The 19085-nt window shown below is 42.1% G+C and overlaps 1 protein-coding gene across 1 annotated transcript in view; it reads left to right on the plus strand.

The window, feature by feature from the left end:
* Positions 1-17403, plus strand: part of LOC143297859 (alpha-mannosidase 2C1-like) — a 46428-nt gene extending 29025 nt beyond the window's left edge. Inside the window, exons 22-30 of the mRNA XM_076610383.1 lie at positions 1952-2148; positions 3169-3238; positions 5180-5266; positions 6316-6459; positions 7485-7594; positions 8443-8522; positions 9498-9685; positions 12716-12822; positions 13820-17403. Of these exons, the coding sequence (XP_076466498.1) occupies positions 1952-2148; positions 3169-3238; positions 5180-5266; positions 6316-6459; positions 7485-7594; positions 8443-8522; positions 9498-9685; positions 12716-12822; positions 13820-13946 (1110 nt within the window). The 3' untranslated portion in view covers positions 13947-17403. The remainder of the gene's footprint in view (positions 1-1951; positions 2149-3168; positions 3239-5179; positions 5267-6315; positions 6460-7484; positions 7595-8442; positions 8523-9497; positions 9686-12715; positions 12823-13819) is intronic.
* Positions 17404-19085: the final 1682 nt, after the last annotated feature.

A 19085-nucleotide genomic window follows, 5' to 3' on the forward strand; every position in this document is an offset into this window, starting at 1 on the left:
TTAAAGATCCTGTAATCCATGTCAGCATTCGGTGGGTTATGGAAACAAGAACATAGCCAGCATGCACATCCCCGAAAACGGAGTATGGTTGCGTACATGGCGGGGTAAAAATGGTCATACACGCAAAAGCCCACTCATGTACATACAAGTGTACGTGCAGCCCACAAACGAAGAAGAAGTAGAAGAAGAGTTCATTGTGGCATGAAGTGGAGAGGAATATTGTTGAATGTCCTGTCACACACACTGGTGATTGTAGGCTATTTTGTTAAAGTATTAATTTTCATGTTTGAATGTTGTTGTTTCAAACGTAGGAGAGGAAGGGGGTGGGAGGGATGAATGGTGAGTTGGGCGAAGGTGGGTATAAGGAGGGTGGAATCAGTGATGAATATTTGAAATGAATAGTTATGTACAATTAAAGAGAATTCCTTAACGGATTTTGTAAAAGAGAAGTCGTTAATTTAAGAAGAGAAACAACTGATAATGAATGTAAAAAGTCAAAAACATCAGCATAGCCAGTGACTTGTGCTGACACACTTTCATTGCAGATGATGCTTCATCAAATCACTGTTAAAGATTATATGATTAACTGTCATGTCACTGAAACAAACGCACCTGATATTCAGGCAGTATTTGACTTACTTGACTTTATCCTCTTCATTCCGGTCAGAACATAGGGCCCGCACTGCAGATCTCCATCTCGCTCCGTCTCGGGCTGTTCTCTTGGCTTCACCCCAGGTCATGTTGGTGGACTTGAGTTCTGCCTGTAGAGTTCTTCTCCAGGTGGTGACTGGTCGTCCCCTCTTCCGCTTCCCCTGTGGTTTCCAGTCCAAGGCGAGGCATGGAATGTGGGCCTGTCTGAAAATTAAACATAAAACTGTGGCATGAGTTTGAAATGCAGAAAATATTTTGTGTCCTGAAATCTGCATCGTTTCAGTGGCATTACTCCCACGGCTCTCATTCAGAGTTACCCATGCACAGCCACACCTGGGTTAGTCTGTAGCAGTCCCAGTGTTAGCAGTCCACAGGGAACCATCAAGGTTAGGTCGTCAGGAGGACACGTATCAGAGAAGACCCTGCACTACTGCTGATTCACTTGGTTATGTTCAGTAGTGCCTGTTCTGATTTAACGTACTTTGGACAACAAGGTGTCATTTATTTATTTATTTTTATTTTATTTTATTTTATTTTTTGCTGTCCCATCATCTGCACCGTTTCAGTGGCATTACTCCCACGCCGCTCATTTAGATTACCCCATACACGGCCACACCCGGCCACACCCGGGTTCATCTGTTGCAGTTCCAGCATCGGCAGTCCACAGGGAACCATCGATGTTAGGTCGCCAGGAGGCCACACACCAGAGAAGACCCTGCACTGCTGCTGGGTCACTGGTGTCATTTATTTTTGCAGAGTTTCGGTTTCTCATGGAGGCATCACTGCATTTGGACAAATCAATGTACACTTCACCACATATGTTGGGCAGATGCCTGATCAGCAGCATAGCCCAATACGCCTAGTAAGGCCTTGAGTGCATGTGTATATGTATATTTGTGTACCTATCAGAGTGGATTTCTTGTACAGAATTTTGCCAGTGGACAACACCGCCATTGCTATGGGTTCATTTTCAGTGCGTCAAGTGCATGCTGCTTATGGGACCTTGGTTTATCGTCTCATCTGAATGACTAGACACCCAGTTTTATTATCCAGTCAAACTTGGGAGAAAGGGCGAGAGCGGAATTCGAACCCAGACATTCACGGACTCTCTGTAGTAGCAGAAGAGAGTCTTAGCCATTCTGCCACCTTCCTCATTATTATTTTTGCTGGAAAAGACAGTAATGCAGTTGTGTAGAGGAAATCCAGACAGAGAACGGTGGCTGACATCCTCACACATGCAAAAGTGAGACAGTTGCACAAGGTTCACAATTTTGACAGCCACGGTTGATTTGTTGCCCAGGACGAGAGCATCACCCTGCGAAACTCTTTCCTGCGAGCGGTGCTGGACTCTGCAGGACGGCTGACCTCCCTTAGCTGTGCCGGATCTTCCCGGGAGATCCTGCAGTCAGGGTGCCGCGGCAACCAGCTGCTGCTGTACGACGATGTGCCACTGTACTGGGATGCCTGGGACGTCATGGATTATCACCTGGAGACCCGGTCAGTGAGGGGTGGAGACACGTACATACACACATGCAGGCATACACAGATGTGCACACAGTCACACATACACAGATACACACACAATATCTACACACAGACACACATAAACGCACTCACAGAAACACACACACACACACACACACACACACACACACACACACACACATACATACATACACAGATACAACTAGAGATACACTGACAATGACACTGACACAGACACAGATGGATACAGACAGACAGATTGACAGACCTACACACACAACACACACACACACACACACACACACACACACACACACACAGATATTGAATATACACAGGGACACAGACACAGACACACATACGGACACACACACACACATACACACACCTTCCCACCAACCCATACTCATTCTGAAAGAAAAAAAGATACATCCAAGTACTCTTTCAGATTAATGGAAGACTGTCAATGTAATCACAGCAATCACAGCAAGAAATTTGTTTGTTTGTTTTTCAATCTTTCTCTTCCTTTCTCACTCACGCATAATTCTTTGTGTGTTATCTTATTCATGGACATTCACTTTGTGCTGCATTAATTTTTGATCAGTGCAAACAGATGTCTGGGTTTCATGTTGCTCTAGCATGGATTTAGTGCCTCTCTCTCTTTCTTGTGTCAGTGTGAGTGAGTGTGCGTGCGTGTGTGAGCGTGAGAATGCATGTGTGTGTGTATGTGAGTGTGTGTATGTGTGTGTGAGTGTACGTTTGTTTGTGTGTGTGTGTGTGTGTGAGTGCATGTGTGTGTGTGTGTGTGTATGTATGCACGCATTTGTGCGCATGTATGTGTGTGAGTATGTGTGCGTGTGTTCATGGCGCATTCATGTGTGTATATGCATACATGTGCATAAGCATGTGTGTGTAGTGTTTGTGTGTGTGTGTGTTAGCGTGCGTGCATGCGAGTGTGTATCAGATATAGTAAGGCAGATCAGCATAGAATGCTAGTCTCAGAGAAAGATCCCTCCATGTGAATGACGACAGGAAGCCAGTGGAGCAAGTGATAGAGAAAGCCACTGTCACAGAGAGGGGGCCACTGCGTGCTGCTGTTCAGGTTTGTGTTTGTTAACCAAACAATGTAAGGCTTGTTTTGAGTTGTGCTGTGTTGTAGTATTGTGTTTATTTATTTTTTGATTATATTATTATTATTTAGTTAGTTAGTTATCTGTTTATTTATTTATTTAATTTAATTTAATTTAATTATTTTATTTAATTAATTAATTATTTATTTATTATTTATTTTATTTTATTTTTTATTATTTTTTTTCTCAGGGCCTGACAAAGTGCGTTGGGTTACGCTGCTGGTCAGGCATCTGCTTGGCAGATGTGGTGTAGCGTATATGGATTTGTCCGAACGCAGTGACGCCTCCTTGAGCTACTGAAACTGAAACTGTATTGTGTTGTATTGTTTTGTGGTTTTTTGTGTTGTGTTGTGCTGTGCTGTGCTGTGCTGCATTGTGACGAGTGTTGTGTTGTGCTGCCTTACATTGATTGTCTCATGACGTGTAGCGTTGTGTCATGTCATGTTGTGTTGTGTTCTGCCATGTCGTGTCATATTGTATTTTATTGTATTCATATTGCATTTCATTGCACTGCATTGCATTATATTGCATTGTATTATGTACAGAGCAGTTCCATCCATATTTTTTTCTGGAGCTTGTTTGATTGTCAAAAATGGATTTTTGTTGTGTGTTTTTTTGTTGTTGTTTTTTCAACAGAAATTTGCCTGGAACACCTCTTTTGTTGCTTTGAAAAAAAAGATTTTTTTTTTATACGATTGAAAAAATATGTGTATATAAAGCTGTAATGCCGTCGAGTAATGCATTGAGTTTTTGGTTTTGTCCGTGTTTGTTGTTATAATAATAATAATAATAATAATGGTATTTATATCGCGCTGAATCTTGTGCAGAGACAAATCAAAGCGCTTTCGCACCAGTCATTCGCAGGCATGCATTACTCTAAAACTGGAGAAACTGAAGACAAGGGGAGAGGCAGGGAATGGAGGCTATGGGTTTTAAGGCCTGACTTGAAAGAGCTGAGCGTGGAGTACATGTTTATTGTTCAATTTTAGAGGACCTGTGACAGAATCTGACTTTTCTCACTCCACCCAGGTGTGAATGGGTACCTGACTTCAGCTGAGGATGGTTAAAAGTGGTGATAAGAGAGGTGTAGGCCCCGCCTTCCTGTGCCAAGCCCAAGACAAAGTGGATATGAATTCACTGCCCTGACGGGTCATGGATTGGTGGTCTAGTGGTAAGGGGCCTGACTATGAAACGAGTGTTTGCTAGTTCGAATCTCACATGGACCAGGATTTTTTTTTTATCCCCCCTTCCGCTAGACCTTGAGTGGTGGTCTGGACGCTTGTCTTTTGGATGAGATGATAATCTGAGGTCCTATGTGCGGCATGCACATAGCGCATGTAAAAGAATCCATGGCACAGCAGAGAGGTTCTCCGTGGTGAAATTCTTCAGGAAAGTCCTTTTTGATAGTAAAACAGATACACTTGCTGATAGGAAAACTTTAAAAAAGGGTGGTGGTGTATTGTGGTAATGTGCTTTCTCCATGGAGAGCAGCAGATTTCTACCTGCTGCAACAAAAAAATAACACACTGTACTTCATTACACTACATTATGCTGCACTACATTACACTTCACTACATTAGGCTACACTATGCTCCACTTCAGTACAGTACAGTAGAGTAGAATACAGTACAGCACAGTACAGTACAGTACAATATTAATGGCTATGGGACCTTTAACATGATTGCTAGTTTGTGTTATTCTGGGTTTTTATGAAAACAGGTCAAGGTCAGAGCAACACTGCACTACACTGCACTTTGATACACTCCAATACAATACAGGACAGTACAATACAATACAATACAATATGAAAGGACATAGGGCCTTCAACATGATTGTTGGTTTTTGTAATTCCAACTTTTGATGAAAACGGGTCAAGGTCAGAGTTTTATGAACCTGACCTCTGTTAAAAACAGGTCAAGGTCAGGATCAGCGCTGACAGCTGGGTGGTGCAGACGATACGACTGGATGCTGGCTCCCCCTATATCAGCTTCCACACGCAGGTGTGTGTGTGTGTGTGTGTGTGTGTGATTGTGTGTGTGTGTGTGTGTGTGTGTGTGATTGTGTGTGAGTGTGTGCGTGTGTGTGTGTGTGTGTGTGTGTGTGTGCTGCATATTAATGTGACTCATGATATGTGGCTTGTTGATGCGACTAACTTGTGATATGTGGCTTTCTTTCTTCTTTTTATTGTTTATTACATTTAAAAAAAATCTATTTCCTTTGTAGACTGCATTCCCATGAGAAAGTTACTCATGTATGAGATGTGGCATGCTCATCCATTTACTTTTGTATTTAATATGTTTATTTACATGTTTATTTCTGTTTTATTTATTTAGCTCTTTTATTTCATATTGGAATGGCACGATAAAGCAACTTATTTTAGATGTGTAACCTATTTGTTTATTTATTTATTCATTTATTTATTTATTTCATTCTAAGATGGATTGGTATGAGAATGTGATTAATTTGTGATAATTGGCCTGTTTATTTATTTATTGGTTTGTTTATTCATTTATTTGTTAATTAATAAATCAATCAACGAATCAGTAAACTTGTATTTTATTTATTTAGTTTTCAGGTGGAATGGCATGAGAATGCAACTACTGAGGTATTGGCCTGTGGGATTAATTAATTAATCAATCTATTTATCTAATTGTTTTGGTGTAAGGTGTAAAAGGCACGAGAATGTGACTCTTTCATGATACGTTAGCCCATTTATTCATCTGTTTAATTGACTAGTTAATTATTAATTATTCATTCACTTTACCTGCAGGTGGAGTGGCAAGAATGTGACTCTTTAAAGATGTGTATTTGTATTTGTATTTCATTTTATCACAACAGATTTCTCTCTGTGAAATTCGGGCTGCTCTCCCCAGAGCGCGTCGCTACACTACAGTGCCACCCTTTTTTTTTTTTTTTGTATTTTTTCCTGCATGCAGTTTTATTTGTTTTTCCTATTTTTCTTATGTGTGGCACATTTGTTCATCTATTTGATTTAATTTGATTAGGTAGTTAATCATTTATCTATTTATTCATTTACTTTGCCTTGCAGGTGGAGTGGCATGAGAACCGCAAGTTCCTGAAGGTTGAGTTCCCCAGCTCTGTGCACAGCATGCAGGCCACGTACGATGTGCAGTACGGCGCCATCCAGCGTCCTAACCACTATAACACCTCCTGGGACTCCGCCAAGTACGAGGTACACACTTACTACTGCTGCTGTTACTGTTATTGTTACTGCTACTACTGTTACTCCTGGTTTCATTTGAAAAGCATCCTTCAATAATAATCATAATTAAAAAAAAGAAAGATAAAAGTTGATAATGATGATACTGATATTATCATTATCATCGTTATTATTAGGATGAAGAGGAAGAAGAATGGTGATAAGAAATTAAAAAACAAACAAACAATAATGTTGTTATTGTTATTATTAAGGACCTTGGCTTCCTGATAGGAAAACAAATATACTTGCATGCAAGAAAACCCCCCCCACCAAAGTGTGGTGCTGCATTGTAACAGTGCACTCTGTCTGTGGTAAGCAGCCTGAATTTCACACAAAGAAACCTGTTGTGACTAAATGTAACACAGCACAGCACAGCACAACACAGCACAGCGCAGCACAGCACAGCACAGCACAGCACAGCAAAACAACACAATGCAACGCAAAGCAATGCAATGCACAGCACAGTACAACACAGCACAACACAACACAGCACAACACAACACAACACAGCACAACACAGCACAACACAACACAACACAGCACAACACAGCACAGCACAACACAACACAACACAGCACAACACAGTACAACACAGCACAACACAGTACAACACAACACAGCACAACACAACACAACACAGCACAACACAACACAGCACAACACAACACAGCACAACACAGCACAGCACAGCACAACACAACACAGCACAGCACAACACAGCACAGTACAACACAGCACAACACAACACAGCACAACACAACACAGCACAACACAGTGCCTTTAACACAAGCATGGATAACACAATAACGATAACTATGACAGCATGTCTTTATTGTCAACATACTTGTTTGTAAAACAATAACAATGACAGTATCTCTTTATTGTCAACATACTTGTTTGTAAAACAATAACAATGACAGTGTATTTTTTTTATTGTCAATGCACTTGTTTGTAAAACGATGTGTCTTTATTGTCAATGTACTTGTTTGTTACGACAGGTGTGTGGACAGAAGTGGGCGGACATTTCAGAGCATGGGGCGGGGCTGAGTGTGTTGACGGACAGCAAGTATGGCTACTCTGCTGTGGGTGGTGTTCTGCGGATCTCACTGTGAGTTCTTTTCGTTTGTGAAATACTTGATTTGTTTATTTTTTTCATTTTTCTGCCCTAGAATTTAGGACATTTTGTTGACTCACTTGTGTGAACAAAGTGAGTCTTATAACCTGGTGTTTGGTTGTCTGTGTGTCTGTGTGCACGTGTTTCACCATACAGCACGGGTTGGGTTGGGAGCTAGCCACTGAAACAGGACATTACGTCATGCTCTCACTCGGTTTTTAAACGACGCATCGTCTTCTTACGCAGGAATTCTGTTCTTTATCTCTGGATCTAAATCTGAATTCTTTATAAAGCAGCCCTATGACAAATTCCAAACTAAGAAATTGTTAGGAATTTGTGTTTGCACATTTCTTCTGTCTTTGCTGCTGTGTGCACATGTCAAATGATCGGTATACAGACAGGTCCGGTGCTTCCTTTTTGAGGAAGTGTCTGGGTTTGTTCCAATGTACCTTTTATTTACCTGTGTGCTAGCTGAATCGGTAGCGTAAGCAGCACTGACTTGAAGTTGTGTACCTTGTGAATGGAGAGAGTTACCACTCTTTACTATTTGTTTAAGAAATTGTTAGTTTGTGATTGTTTTCTTCTTCTTTTTTTCAATGTGAACTGTGGGCATTTACAGGGTATTTTACCCAAAGCACAGATTTCAATCCCAAATGGAGGGGGTAACAGGGGGGAGGAGCGGGGGGAGTGGGGCGGGGTGAAAGTTAACAAGGTATTTTACCTTATACACAGTTTCCCACACCGCAAATTGGGGGTGGGCTATTACCAGATACTGGGCGCTTACAAGGTACTTCTACAGAATATGTTCTTACCTGTGGAACTGGTATTCATTTCTGTTGCAGGCTGCGCTCTCCAAAGGCTCCTGATGACACAGCAGACATGGGTTCCCATAGCTTCTGCTATGCTGCTATGCCTCACCAAGGTGTGTGTAATGTGTTGTGTGTCACATTCTGGAGGGGGATACACATGGGTGTGCATGCACACGTAGACACATACATGTACTCTGACACACACACACGCACACACATAAACACACACACATACTCACATACGGAGATGAACACACACACACACACACACGCACACATCTTTCATCTTTTGAGTGAACTGAGTTCTTTCTGCTTCAGTTTTGCTGATCAAAGTTTCGATAGACGGCTGAAATATTCAAGTAATTTTCAATTATTTTGTTTTGTGATTTTGAGCAAAGAAAACTTTCTGCTATATTTTCCTCTGCTTCATCAGCACACGAAAAAAAAAAAAAAAATCAAACCCAAAATGTGACGGGCGTAATAGCTGAATGGTTAAAGCGTTGGACTTTCAATCTGAGGGTCCTTGGTTCGAATCTCGGTGACGGCGCCTGGTGGGTGGAGATTTTTCCGATCTCCCAGGTCAACATATGTGCAGACCTGTTAGAGCATGAACCTCCTTCGTGTGTTTACGGCAAGCAGAAGATCCAATAGGCACATTAAATCTGTCTCTGTCTCTGTCTCTCTCTCACCTTTATCCAACTCTCTCTGTGTCCCCCTCACTCTGCTCTGTCCTCTCACTCACTCTGTCTTTGAGCACCCCAACCCCTGCCTCAGCCGACTTCTCTGTTTGTCTGTCCCTCTCTCTGTCTCTGTTTCAATCTCTCTCTCTCTGATCACAAAATGATAATGATATCTGGAGGAAATGATAATGATTGGATTAAGCTATTTGTACACACTGCTCTTGTGTTGGTGTTCTTTCTGTTCCACTCCCCAGCACACCCCCCCTCCCTCTCTCTCTACTGCTCCCTTCGTGTGACTCCTCAGTCGCTCTGTTTCTCATTTTCACCTTCATTATCATCAGGTGATCAGCCCAGAAATAGCACCTTTGTGGTCGGCTGTGCTGTAAGCAATTTGATTTCTTCCTGCAGGTAGCTGGCAAGAGGCAGGTGTGGTGCAGGCTGCCTACAACCTGAACCGTCCACTGCTGACATCGTCGTCATCATCATCATCATCATCACCGACCAAGGCAGAAGCAGCTTCCCTTCTGCCGCCTCCTCTCCTGCGCAGCTTCTTCTGGCTCAGTTCTCCACAAGTCGTGCTGGACACTGTCAAACTGGTAAACTTGGGTGTCGGGAACGGACCAAGGGAGACAAATATGGTGTAGTTGTGGTTAGAGTTATCTAGCTTTGAACGAGGAGTGGAGTTTGAATAAACTCTCGGTAATGGCACCTGGTGGGTAAAGGGTGGAGATTTTTACGATCTCCCAGGTCAACATTTGTGCAGACCTGCTTGTGCCTGAACCCCCAACGTGTGTATACGCATGCAGAAGATCAAATCTGCACGTTAAAGATCCTGTAATCCATGTCAGCATTCGATGGGTTATGGAAACAAAAACATACCCAGCATGCACACACTGGAAAACAGAGTATGGCTGCCTACATGGCGGGGTAAAAACAGTTATAGACATAAAAGCCCACTTGTGTACTTACGAGTGAACTCGGGAGTTGCAGCTCATGAACAAAGAAGAAGAATGAACTCATGGCTGCGCGACGAAGCGTGTTTGAGTTGTTGAATACTTTTAATGGCTGGAGTTGGTGATGAGGATGGGTGTTTTGTCTTGTGTGTGATTGTATTTGTGTGTGTGGAGGGTGGGGCCTGGGCATATACGTTTATCGGTTGAGAGTTGAGCCATAGTGCATGTAAGACTGCAAATTGTTGCATGTGCGTTGTGTTGTCAGGGTGTGTGTGTGTGTTTGTGTGCATGCATTTGCATGCTTGTTTGCGTGTGTGTGGGTGTGCTCAGGTTCCCTGAGTGTGGCCTGTTTTTGTTCATGTTTTATTCCAGTCATTTGCCTTCTTTCATTTTATTGTGATTCAGTGTATTTACTTATTTGTTAATTTCTTTTAGTTATATGATTATTTTCAAGTGGAGTGATGGCCTAGAGGTAACGCGTCCGCCTAGGAAGCAAGAGAATCTGAGCGCGCTGGTTCGAATCACGGCTCATTCGCCGATATTTTCTCCCCCTCCACTAGACCTTGAGTGGTGGTCTGGACACTAGTCATTCGGATGAGACGATAAACCGAGGTCCCGTGTGCAGCATGCACATAGCGCACGTAAAAGAACCCACGGCAACAAAAGGGTTGTTCCTGGCAAAATTCTGTAGAAAAATCCACTTTGATAGGAAAAACAAATAAAACTGCACGCAGGAAAAAATGCAAAAAAATGAGTGATCCCTGGGGAGAGCAGCCCGAATTTCATGCAGAGAAATCTGTTGTGACAAAAAGAAATACAAATACAAATACAAACTTCAGTGTTTTACACAAACCTGGGGTTGGCTGTCAAGGCCCCGACCAGTGTATTGGAGTTATGCGAAGACCAGGCGTCTGTTGCTTTGTTTTTCTCACAGCAGATGTGGTATAGTGTTCCAGGATCAGTCTGCTTGCTGTGACCCCTCATTGAAACTGTTTGTCTTGCATCAAGTATCATAAAATGTCACACTGCTCAACTGGGTGTCCTACTGATTTGAGGTCAGTACTGCTGTACTGATGAAAATTCAGTACTCCTGCACTGGTCAGTGCTTCTGTGCTGATGTGAAGCAAGTACCGCTGCCTTGATGTGCGGTCAGTAATGTTGGACTGATTTGAGGTGAAAACTACTGCATGAACCAGCTGCTTTGGTGAAATAGCATCGCAGACTGATGACTGGAAGGACATGGTTTCAAGCCCCATCCAAGTTTTTTTTTTTTCCGGCCTGTGGCTGGCTCCTACCCAGACTGGGACAAGACAGTCAAGGTTACCTCCATAGCAACATCGTTATCGTCATCGTCAGCCTCCTCGTCCTTCATCACCATCAGTATAAACAAAACAGTCTCAAAGTCTGTGGCCTTTCATGCCCTGCTCTCATGGTGACCTCAGTTTCGATACCCCTCCACTTCTGTGCTTGGGGTGAGTCCTGTCAATGTCTTCAGTGTCGGCAGATTCATGGAGGGCTGTTGTTTGCGGGACGTGGTGGCGGTCTCCACTCTGGGATGGACGCTCACTCAGTCTGGCTCTGCGACTAAGCCATTATTGTCATTAGTATGGGGCTTAGTCGGTGGTGTCCTAAGTACGTTGAATCAGAACAGGCACCACTGAACACCACCGAAGTGACTCAGCAGCAGTGCAGGGTCTCCTCTGGTGTGTGGCCTCCTGGCGACCTAACATTGATGGTTTCCTGCAGACTGCCGACGCTGGAACTGTGACGGACGAACCCGGGTGTGGCCGTGTACGGGGAAATCTAAATGAGCGGCGTGGGAGTTATGCCACTGAAATGGCGCAGATGATGGGGCTGCAAAAAAAAAAGAAAAAAAAAAAAAAAAAAGACAGTCAAGGGTCATCTGATTCACTTTTTGAGAGAAATTTTAAGTTTGACTGGAAAATCAAATTGAGCGTCTATATGATGCATTATGATGGGGTCATGAGACAATATACAGAGATTCCCTGTGCTGCGCACACTTGCTGCACCAAAAAAAGAACCCATGGCAACAAAAGCGTTGGCCATTTGGCAGCATTCTGCACAAGAAATCCACTCTAATGTACACAGAATATATCTACATGCACTCAAGGCCAGACAAAGTGCTTTGGCTTTTGCTGCTGGTCAGGCATCTGATGTGGTGTTGCGTATAAGGTGGACTGTTGGCGTAGTGGTAACATGTCTGCCTAGGAAGTGAGAGAATCTGAGCACACTGGTTCCAATCCCATAGGCGCCTGTATTTTCTCCCCCTCCATTACACTTTGAGTGGTGGTCTAAATGCTATTCATTCGGATGAGATGATAAACCGAGGTCCCGAGTGAAGCATGCAGCAAGCGCACGTAAAAGAACACTTCGCAACAAAAGTCTCTGGCAAAAATGTGTAGAAAAATCCACTTCGATAGGAAAACAAATAAAACTGCAGGCATAAAAAAACAAACAAACAAAAAAACACAACAAAAATCGGTGCTGCTCTCAGTGTAGCGAGGCGCTCTCCCTGGGGAGAGCAGCCTGAATTTCACACAGAGAAATCTGTTGTGACAAAAAGTACTAATACAAAACAGGGATGTAGCGTTATGTGTATGGATCTGTCGAATGCAGTGATGCCTTCCTGACAAAAGTGAAAACTGTGGGCAGAGTGAGGAGCAGAGCCGCGGGTCCCTGGTGGTGCGGCTGTATGAAGCCTTCGGTGGGCAGGCTGACGTCTCCTTCTCTACCTCCCTCCCTCTCCGCTCCGTCTGCAGGTAGATATGCACTGTTGTCACATTGTCTCTTTCTCTCTCACATACACACGCAGACATTCACATAGAGACACGCATAGACACAAACGCACAGACGCTCACACGCACACATGCACAGAGACACATAGACATGCACATACATGCACACAGACACACACACACACAGACACTCACACGTATACATACACAGAGACACATACACATATACACACACAGACAGATACACACTTACATACACACAGACACAGACACACACAGCAACACACACACAAGCATATTCAGACACACTCACACCCACATACACCTCCCTTCCTCCCCCCCCCCAGACACACACACACACATCCACACACACACACACACGATCATTCCTGCACTGGTAAGACACTCCTGTCTACATTTCTTCTCTCTTTTCTTTTTTTTCTTTTTCCATTTCAGGGTGTGGGTGAGTGGGGGTGTAAGGGGGAACACATGAAAATCATATGTATTCTGTTCTGATTGACATCTGCTCCTGAGTCTTAATAATGGAAAATAGCAGTGGTGTAGAGGACGATGAAAAAAAGGTCTGTTTTGGAAAATTTTGGCGGAGGGGCCACTCACCCCTAAAACAAGATATTGCCATACCCGCCCAGTGTACAGGCAGGGGCGCACACGCAGTCTGAGGAGCATGAACTACGTGAAAGTGACAGCTGTTAAGGTGACTGACACCTGGGTAATAACTTCATGAATGTTTCTCTGTCTCCGTTTCCCTCTGGCTCTCTCTCTCTCTCTCACCCTCCTTCTCTCTCTCTCTCTCCCTCTTTCTTTCTCACTCCTAGCCCCTTCTCTCTCCCACCTCTCTCTCTCCATCCTCTATTGCCCCCTTCCCCTCTCTCTCCCTCCTTGCTCTCCCTCTCTCCCTCCCAACTTACTCTTCCTTTCTTCCCGCCTGTCCCCTCTCTCTCTCTCTCCAAATGTCAGATTGAATACAGACTTTTTAATCACTCGCTGAACACTGTTTCAGATGCAACTGTCTGGAGGAGGTTGTCAAGTCTGGACGTCTACCTGTCAGACAAGAGAAAGGCGTGGCTACTGTGAAGCTGCACCTTCGTGCCTTTGAGATCCTTACCCTGCAGTTGGTGTTGCACTGAAAGGTTTTTCCCCACCCCAGCAGATGTGGTGTTGCCTACAGGGATCAGTCCACATGCTGTGACACCTCCTTGAAACTGAACTGTGAAGAGTACCAGAGATGGGGGCGGAACCTATCTTTCAATTAGGAAAAAAAGAAAAGAAAAAAAGAAGGGTGTGACTAATGTGAAGCTGCAGCTCCACCCCTTTCAGTTCATTATTCTGCTGTTGATGTTGCACTGAAGACTATCAGAGATGAGGGCGGAGCTTTATCTGTCAATTCGGAAAAAAAGGGTGTGGCTAATGTGAAGCTGCAGCTCCACCCCTTTCAGCTCATTATTCTGCTGTTGATGTTGCACTGAAGACTATCAGAAATGAGGGCGGAGCTTTATCTGTCAGTTTGGATAAAAGGGTGTGGCTAATGTGAAGCTGCAGCTCCACCCCTTTCAGCTCATTATTCTGCTGTTGATGTTGCACTGAAGACTATCAGAGATGAGGGCGGAGCTTTATCTGTCAGTTTGGAAAAAATGGTGTGGCTAATGTGAAGCTGCAGCTCCACCCCTTTCAATTATTCTGTTGAAGTTGCACTGAAGAGTACCAGAACGAGGGCGGAGCTTTATCTGTCAGTCAGGAAAATGGTGTGGCTTATGTGAAAACCTGCAGTTCCAACCCTTCTAGTTTATTATTCTGCTGTTGATGTTGAACTGGAGAGTGCCAGTGATTAGGGCGGAGCTCTATCTTTCAGTTAGGGGAAAAGGGTGTGGCTTATGTGAAGCTGCAGCTCCACCCCTTCCAGTTCATCATTCTGCTGTTAATGTTGCACAGAACAGTACCAGAGATTAAGGCGGAGCTTTATCTTTCAATCAGGAAAACCGATGTGGCTAATGTGAAACAGCTGCTTCGCCCTTTCCAGATCCATTTCCTTGGGGTTTATTTTGCCCAGAAGAGTACCAGAGATGAAGGCGGAGCTTTATCTGTCAATCAGAAAAAAAGGGCGGGGTTAATGTGAAGCTGCTGATCCGCCCCTTTCAGATCCCTCACCTTCGGGGGTTGATGTTACCCAGAAGAGTACCAGAGATGAAGGTGGAGCTTTATTTGTCAATCAAGAAAAAAAAGGGTGTGGTTAATGTGAAGCTGCAGCTCCGCCCCCATATGAATCCTTACATCACAGTTGATTTGGACTGAAGAGGATCTCAACCAACAGGTGTGAGCAGGTGTTGTCCACACTTTAACATGGACAGTTTATTGGTCAGTTAGTAACATCAGTGCCAGGAATTAGTTGTGTTGTGGCCCTAGCAGTTAACAGGAAAAAGACAACAGACACACCGTCGCTCACATCACGTCATCAATTCCATATTGAAAACATTTTGAGAACAATAGATCAGTTAAAAAAAAAAGTATACCTATGTATGTATGTATGTATGTATGTATATCACTGGGTGACTTGACATGTAAACACACACACACACTCACACATACATATATATAGACAGATTGATAGATAGTGTGGTAGGCTGGACTATAAGCAACAAGAATAAGATAGATAGATACAAACAGCTTACATGCATACAAACATACATTTAATCACACATACTTAACCGTGACCCAACTAGTGCAGACTCCGGCAGGGGTCTGCAAACATACATTATGATGAATGTATATTTGTATACATTGATGTTTATGAATTGATGTGTTTATGGCAATACATGATGATCAATAAATGGTGTGCAGGGTTTTCATTTCTTTATTTTTTTTATTTCACTTGTAACTTTTTTATCTATATATTTTCTTACCTTAACGTTTTCACATTACATGATGATTGATGTGTGTGTGGTGATCAGGTTGTGCCAGTTACTCATTCAATTGTTTTCTTTTCACTTTGTTATTTAGCGACTAGTGATTGAATGGGTGGAAATGAAATATTTGAATTTGAATTGCTTGAAGCGGATGAAGAAACCTTTTGAATTGGATTTGAATTCAACTGAATTGAAAACATACATACCTCCGGATATCGCTTGTTGAAAGTCGTGCGTCAGTTGTAGGGCATGGCAGCTGATTTCTGTCTGTCTATCTATCTGTCTATCTGCTTGTCTATCTATATATCTATCTATCTATCCATCCATCTGACCATCCATCTATCGGTCTGTATATTTATCTATCTCCGTTTATCTCTTCAAACTCATGTTTATTTCATTGAAAACTATTGATGTTTGCATAGATGTTCCTAATTAATTAAGAATATAGGAAAGTTGATCAACTGCTGCTTTGACAATACAAGCACCTCGTAAGGAGGAGAGAGAAAGAGAGCGTATAGACACTACTAGTACAGTAGGTCCAATGCGGGAAAGTAAATACGGCAAAAACGAATGGTGACGTATATATGATTATGTCTTAGATATCTGTGATTATTGAATTGAACATTATTTAATTCTTATTGGCAATGTGATCATCATATTTTGTATTTTATTGTTTTTATATATTATTTTGTTGTACTCCTTTTTGTCTCTTTGTGAACTTGAATGCATATCATAGTTATATGTGATTATCAAATTGAATATTTATATTTGCAAACGTATGCATTGTGCGGTTTCGTATTTCATTATTTTATGTACTGTTTCTGTCCTTTTCTTTTTATTCTCTGTTTTATGCATTCCAGATCACCAGGCACAGCATGTCATGGGTAATGTCAGCTCTGTTTGGCATATTTATGTTTCAGTTTACTATGGATGAGCTTATTTATCATCATTGTTGTCTTATTTATTTATTTATTTATTATTATTATTATTATTTTTTATTATTATTATTATTATTATTACTACTATCTTTTTTATATTATAATTATTATTTATTTATTTATGTAAGCTTATCTATTATTTATTCACCTTTCTTTTCTTTTTCTTTCTTTTTTTTTTTTTTTTTTTTTTTCTCAAGGCCTGACTAAGCGCGTTGGGTTACGCTGCTGGTCAGGCATCTGCTTGGCAGATGTGGTGTAGCGTATATGGATTTGTCCGAACGCAGTGACGCCTCCTTGAGCTACTGAAACTGAAACTGAAACTATGGATGGGTGTTCTTGTTGGAATGTGGGAGCATAGTCATCAGACTTTGTGTCGTTCTATCCAGGTAATGCATATGTCGCATTTTTTTTTTTTGTCAGCAAACGTGACAGCAATTTCTCTTTTAGAGGTAATAGAGTATTCATGTTATCTTATCTTCTGTTTTTTTTTTTTTTTTTTTTTTTTTTTTTTTTTTTTGCATTCACATTTTACTGAAATCACTGCTATTTCTACCATCTGCACCGTTTATAAAAATTGTCATGCAGTGTGGGCACAGGATCTATTTAACAATGCAAATAACGATGATGATTGAGAATGGAAAATCGGATATAAAAAACCCCAAACAGATGAATAATAACACAAAAACGGGCCACAAACCTTGGAAATTTGACTCAAGTCTGTGCGCAAGGAAGGAGCTTTTGAACTGGTTTAATGCGTATGTGTGTGTGTGTGTGTGTGTGTGTGTGTGTGTGCGTGCGTGTGTGTGGTTTCAGTCAGAACAGGCAGCACTAAACATTATGGAAAACAACTGGGCACACGCAAACACATACACACACACACACACACACACACACACACACAAACATATATGTAAACACACACACACACATAGACACAAAAACAGACACACACACACACACACGCACACACACACACAAACATATATATAAACACACATACACACACACATAAACACACACAAACAGACACACACACACACACACACACACACACACACAAAGGGATGGGGGTGGGAGATGTGGAGGTGGGAGGGGGACTGCAGAGCACGCATGGTCGGGTGGGATCAATCGCCGCCAGAAGAACCCTGAGAAGAATGCGGGCGAGGGGATGAATTGCCTCATCAGTACCGAAAGAAAGGTCTGGGCGATTGTCTCTGTCTCTCTCTCTCTGTCTCTGTCTCCCTCTCTCTGTCTCTCGTTCTCTGTCTCTGTTTGTCTTTCCCTGTTTCTCTGTCTCTCTCTCTCTGTTTCTTTTTGTTCTCTCTCTCTCTCTCTCTCTCTCTCTCTCTCTCTCTCTCTCTATTTGGTGTTCCTCAAGGATCAGTGCTTGGTCCACTTCTTTTTTCTTTATATATTAACGACCTTCCTCTTTCCAATTCGAAAGGCTTGTGTGAACGTTTTGCTGATGACACCTCTGTTTATTCGAATCACTCTGACCTGAAAGAATTATCTATTTGCCTTAAAGAAAATGTTGATGAGTTGGTCAGATGGACGGAACAAAACCACATGGCTTTAAACGAGCAAAAAACTAAATACATGATAGTTACTTCTCGACAAAAACGACAAAATATTGATTTTAGTATGCCGTCCATTTATATAGGTGAAAAGAAGATAGATGAAGTTAGTAATCACAAAGTTCTGGGAGTTACCATAGGTAACAACCTTTCCTGGGACACCTCATATTGAATGTTTATGCAAGCAAGTCTCCCAAAAAGTGTTCCAGTTATCTAGAGTTAAGAATTTTCTTGATATTAATGCACGAAAACTGTTCTACCACGCACATATTCAATCTTCGATAGATTATGCATCCACTTTTGTTTGACTTTTGTAGCGCCAGTACATTGAAGCCACTAGACAGAATTCATAAGCGAGCCCTTAAAGTTGTACTCCTTAAATCTTCTACATTGACACCCGAAGACTACATTACACTGGATATCCTTCCCTTAACATACAAACTGCAATACAATAAAGCAATTATGATGTATCGAATACAAAATGGATTTGCTCCTTCACTAACTGCACGGTTCCCCTTGAATCAGTCCAGGTATACAAATAATATCATTATAAAAAAAACCCAAACAAGAATCGATCTGTTTAAAACTAGTCTGGCATACTCAGGGGGGACACTTTGGAACTCCTTACCAGAATACATTAAAAATACAAGCAGTATCAGCTCATTTAAATCAGCTTACAAAACTTTCCTTTTTAAAAGCCTAAACTCAAAGGTAACACATTGCAATATCTGATTTATTCTCAAGTCAATAACTGTTTTGTTTTGTGTTTTTTTTGTTTTTGTTTTTTTTCTTCCTGATAATGTTTGGTTGTCTCACTGATGTCCTAGTTTGTCTGTGTGTGAGTAGTATATCAT

This window comes from Babylonia areolata, chromosome 23, assembly GCF_041734735.1.
Source record: "Babylonia areolata isolate BAREFJ2019XMU chromosome 23, ASM4173473v1, whole genome shotgun sequence".
Classification (NCBI taxonomy): domain Eukaryota; kingdom Metazoa; phylum Mollusca; class Gastropoda; order Neogastropoda; family Buccinidae; genus Babylonia; species Babylonia areolata.